Raw genomic sequence first — 5,570 nt, 5'->3', positions numbered from 1 at the left:
AAAAAAAAAAGACTCTAAGTATCTAAAGTATAAGGCCCTCTCCACTGTCCTCTTACAGTGTTAAATGTGTTAGTAGGTGTATTATTTTCAATTTTAAAAAGTTGTTTTCTCAAGAAAAAGAAAACTTACACACACACTTTCCAAAAGAAAGAAATCCTGGATAATTTTTCTTTTCTGTCCTGCACACATGTATATGAGAAGACAATGTTTACAACATGATAACCTAGTTAACCTTGTTCTTTATAAACTAAAGAAACTGAAACTGTAGAGCTACCAAGGAAAACATTTTTTGAATGGATATAAAAGATACTCTACATAAACCAAAGCAGTTAATGGTTTTAAAAAGCTTAGGTAGAAAAAACTGACAAGTAAGCACGTAAAATTTCCTGAAGATCATGCTGATAAATTCTTCCTTGTTTTGGAAGAAAACACAACAGACAGAAATAAACATAAATGACTTCAAGACAGAAGTAAGGAAACCTGCAGGAACCACCTTAGAGGTGACTTGAGGATTAAAATCTAGAAAAGGTTACTGTGGATCTTCTGGGAGAGGTTCTTAATCGGAACTCTTAAGAGATTAAAAACTGTGCGCTATGATTTCAGCCTTTACGTCCCAAAGGGGAAAGACCTAGGGCAGAAAATTTCTTCAAAACCTTTCTAACCTTTAATTCTTACTTGAGGTCACATTTTAAATTGAGTACTGATCATTATATTCAGATTCTAAGAAAGCAAAACCACTGCACAGAAAAGCAGCACTTGTCAGCAATATCAAAATCATTTAGCCAAGCACATCAGAACATCACCACAACAAAATTCTCAAAACAAAATTACATTTCTAATAGTCTCGCACCGCATAAACACTGTATATTCTCTAACCTTGGTAAAATCTTTGATGAGGTCAGCTGCTCTCACTCCATTCTGTACATTAAAGCTGATATCAACTTTCACTTCAGTAAAAGAATCTGTTAATTTAATAATAGGTACCTAGAAAAAGAAAGATAAAATTAAAATACTTTAACCAAATTAAAAGATAAAGTCAGGGGAGTCATAGCTTGGTGTCACAGCTCACAGCAACCTCAAACTCTTGGGCTTAAGTGAGTCTCTTGCCTCAGCCTCCCAAGTAGCTGGGACTACAGGCGCCCACCAGAATGCCCAGCTATTTTTAGAGATTCACCACAGTTAACCTGGTCCTCTGCAGATACACTACACATTTAGCATTTAACCTCATACAGTATATTTTGTAATTTCTATCAATTAAGAACTTTTTGTTTATTTTGGTGTCCAAACAACTTTGTCACTTATTTATTTTTATCGTATATATTTAAGGTGTACAGTATGGTATTTTGACCTACTTATCCTGATATACATACTGAAGTGGTTGCTATAGTCAAATAAATTAATATACCCATCACCTCATATAACTTCCTTAATGGATATATAGTTACATTAACAGAGAATTTGAAATCACATGACAAAACTCATTCTTAATATTGTATACTTTGGAAACAATGAGTTTCCAACTCGGTATCAGATCAAGAATTACGAATGTTAAGGCCAGGCAAGGTGGCTCACACCTATAATCCTAGCACTCTGGGAGGCTGAGGAGGGTGGACTGCCCTGAGTTCACAGGTTCAAGAGTAGCCTGAGCAAGAGCAAGACCCCATCTCTAAAAATAGCTGGGCATTCTGGTGGGTGCCTGTAGTCCCAGCTACTTGGGAGGCTGAGGCAAGAGACTCACTTGAGCCCAAGAGTTTGAGGTTACTGTGAGCTATAATACCAAGGTACTCTACCGAGGGCAACAAAATGAGAATATGTCTCAAAAAATAATAGTAATAATTATGAACATTAAGTACTACGTGTTTTACAACATCAAACTATTCTAGTAAGAAAACTGTTAGGTTCTTAAGTCATACACCAGAACCCACTTGCACTACTTACTGGTCAGTTCTGCAAATAGCCCAAAAAACAACCCAAAAGATAAAATGTAAGAATTATTCCTGACTCAGAGCCTGTAGCTTAGCGGCTAAGTTGCTAGCCACATGCACTGGAGCTGGTGAGTTTGAATCCAGCCCGGGCTTGCCAAACAACGACAACTAGAAGCAAAAAATAGCTGGGCGCTGTGGCAGGCACCTGTAGTCCCACCTACTTGGGAGGCTGAGGTAAGAGAATTGCTTAAGCCCAAGAGTTGGAGGTTGCTGTGAGTTGTGATGCCATGGCACTCTACCCAGAGAGTAGAGACCCTGTCTCAAAAAAAAGGAATTATTCCTGAACAAAAACTGAATAGAATGACTTATGAGATAGTAGGAGTTCTTTTTTTTTTTGAGACAGAGTCTTACTTTGTTGCTCTCAGTAGAGTGCCATGGCATCCTATTTCACAGCACCTCCCATCCAAGTACTAACCAGGCCCAACCCTGCTTAGCTTCCGAGATCAGACTAGATTGTGCGTGTTCAGGGTGGTATGCCTGTAGATAGCTCACAGCAGCCTCAAACTCTTGGGCTTAAGTGATTCTCTTGCCTCAGCCTCCCAAGTAGCTGGGGCTACCGGCGCCGACAACAATGCCCGGCTATTTTTAGAGATGGGGGTTTCACTCTTGTTGAGGCTGGTCTCAAACTCCTGAGCAATGGGGATCCACCTGCCTCAGCCTCCCAGAGTGTTAGGATTACAGGCATGAGCCACTGCACTCAGCCTTATTAGGAGTTCTTACTAAAAAAAAAAAATGCTCTTTTTGCAACAGACATTCAAAAACTCAGGCCCCAAATTCTATATGCAGAAGTCAGTCTTCAAATTGATAGCTCTTCATAGAAAACACTGAAACTGTTTTGCTCTAAGAAAACCTAAAATGCAAAAATCCAATCTTCTAAAACAGATATATTTATTACTACAATAAGGTTCCATGAAAAGTTCTTAAGGACCATATCGGATATGGTTAAAATATGGCTTGATTTACAAAATCTCAACTGTACACAATTTTTTGAAGGATACAAAGTAAGAGAGGAATATAACGGAAACATTTTCTATATAACTACACCCTAATAGAAATTCATTTTTATTATGTTTAAAAACCTCTATAGTGAGTATTGTATATGATGAAACTGAGGTTATTTATTTGTAGACAGAGTTTCACTTTGTTGCCCTTAGTGGAGGGCTGTGGTGCCACAGCTCACAGCAACCTCAAACTCTAGGGCTCAAATTAAGTTCTTGCCTCAGCCTCCCAAGTAGCTGGGATTATAGGTGCCCACCACAACACCTAGCTATTTTTTAGAGACAGAGTCTCACTCTTGCTCAGGCTGGTCTCAAACACCTGAGCTCAGGTGATCCACCTGCCTCAGCCTCCCAAAGTGCTAGGATTATAGACGTGAGCAACCGTGCCCAGCTGAGTATTATGTTTTTGAAAGAATATGTACATAGCCAGGGCTGGAAGCAGTGGCTCATACCTGTAATCCCAGCACTCTGGGAGGCTGAGGTGAGTAGATCTGAGCTCAGGAGTTTCAGACCAGCCTGAGCAAGAGTAAGACCCTTGTCTCTACTAAAAATATTGGGAAACTAGCCAGGCATTGTAGTAGGTGTTTGTATAGTCCCAGCTACTCAGGAGGCTAAGGCCAGAAGGATCGCTTGAGCCCAAGAGTTTGAGGTTGCTGTGAGCTACTGGCACCACAGCTCTCTATGCAAGGCAACAGAGTGAGACTATTGCACAAAGAAAAGAAAACTTGGGGGTGGGACACAATTGTAAGAAGGACTTTACCTAACAAATGCAAACAGTGTAACCTAATTCTTTGTATCCTTAATATATTAAAAAAAAAGACTTGGTGCCTGTAACTCAGTGGCTAGGTGCCAGCCACACACACCGAGGCTGGTGGGTTCAAACCCAGCCCAGGCCTGCCAAACAACAATGACAACTACAACAAAAAAATAGCCAAGCATTGTGGCGGGCACCTGTAGTCCCAGCTACTCAGGAGGCTAAGGCAAAAGAATCGCTTAAGCCCAAGAATTAGAGGTTGCTGTGAGCTGAGACGCCACAGCACTCTATTGAGGGTGACACAGTGAGACTCTGTCTCAAAAAAAAAAAAAAATACAGAGCCAGTGACATCAACAAAATAAAAGAATCCGACACCCACAATCCAAGTATCCTCACTGAAATTAAATTTTAAGTTTCGTATAAATAACTAGGAATTTTAGTACAAAATACGGACAAACTTACAGTTGCTTTGTCCAGAACTTTCACTGAATCCTCATCTGCAACTTTGTGTTTCCGAAGAGCTTCTTCAAGGGTCCAGAGGGGGAGGTTTTCCCACTTTCCAAACACCACGAGGTCGATGTCGCTGAACATAAAATACATACACAAAAGGTCAGGTCGGAAGCAAGAAACTCTATTTGTGTTAACTGAAATTCTTGCTTAAATAGCCTTTGTTTGTAGAATTAAAACCCATTTCTCCCCCTGTCCACTGAAGAAGACTGGATGTGCGGGTATGACGGGGTCTGCTGGGACTGAGGAGAGGACAGCGGTCGCCTTTAACGACCTCTTCCTCACAGTTACATCATTCAGGCCTCAGGAAATAGAGTGATTCTGAAAGAAGGAAAACCTCAAAAAAAAATACCAGTTCACGTTTTCTTCTCATAAGTTTTCTGGTACTAAGCAACCTCAAACTCCTGGGCTGGAGCAATCCTCTGGCCTCAGCCTCCCAGAGCAGTAGGATTATAGGTGTGAGGCACCAACCACAGTCAGCCACACATTTCTTTTTCTTTTCTTTTTTTTTAAAGCAGTTATTGGCCAGGGCTAGGTTTGAACCTGCCACCTCCGGCATATAGGGCCAGCGCCCTACTCCTTTGAGCCACAGGCGTGGCCACTCACACACATTTCTTTTTATATTAACAGATATCTCTGGAAGCACGTTCAAGAAACTGCCACTAATAGCTGACCCGAGGAGAACTAGGAGACAAAAGTGAGACTGATATTTTTGTTGTTGTTGTTGCAGTTTTGGGCCAGGGTTGGGTTTGAACTCACCACCTCCAGCATATGGGACCGGTGCCCTATCCCTTGAGCCACAGGCACCACTCTGGGATTGATATTTTTCACTGTAATTATTTTTCTGCCCTCTCCAAATCTTAACTGTGTGAATGTACTTCCTATTCATGAAATTTAATTAAATTTTGAAGAAAGAATGAATTTGAGGGTTTTGCTAAAGATCAGACCCTAAATAAGGAATATTAAGGACTCAAAGTGGAATGTTTCACAGCTCCGGCAGGCCAAGGACATCAATGAGAAGAACCTGAGTAGGTCCGTTCTTCTACTTCACATGTTTAGTTAGGATAAAGTAGACCAAATCAAGTTCAAATCAAAAATACAACAGATTATTTTTCCTTCATAAAAAGTAAACCATTTCTGGGCGGCACCTATGGCTAAGTGATTGAGGTACCAGCCCCATATGCCAAGGGTGGCAGGTTAAGGCCTAGCCCCGGCCAAATTGCAACAAAAAATAGCTGGGTGGTGTGGCGGGTGCCTGTAGTCCCAGCTACTCGGGAGGCAGAGGCAAGAGAATCGCCTAAGCCCAAGAGCTGGAGGTTGCTGTGA

General features: G+C 41.1%; 1 protein-coding gene across 1 annotated transcript in view; it reads right to left on the bottom strand.

Moving 5' to 3' along the window:
- PAPD5 (poly(A) RNA polymerase D5, non-canonical) overlaps positions 1-5,570 on the bottom strand; it is a 75,198-nt gene that overhangs the window by 11,543 nt on the left and 58,085 nt on the right. Inside the window, exons 4-5 of the mRNA XM_003792534.2 lie at positions 4,200-4,320; positions 877-984 (exon numbers count right to left, since the gene is read on the bottom strand). Of these exons, the coding sequence (XP_003792582.1) occupies positions 877-984; positions 4,200-4,320 (229 nt within the window). The remainder of the gene's footprint in view (positions 1-876; positions 985-4,199; positions 4,321-5,570) is intronic.

The sequence above is a fragment of the Otolemur garnettii genome, unplaced genomic scaffold (assembly GCF_000181295.1).
Source record: "Otolemur garnettii isolate 467f Iridium unplaced genomic scaffold, OtoGar3 scaffold00058, whole genome shotgun sequence".
Taxonomy (NCBI): domain Eukaryota; kingdom Metazoa; phylum Chordata; class Mammalia; order Primates; family Galagidae; genus Otolemur; species Otolemur garnettii.
Note: the sequence above shows the minus strand (reverse complement) of the source record. Positions and strands in the feature narration are given on the sequence as shown.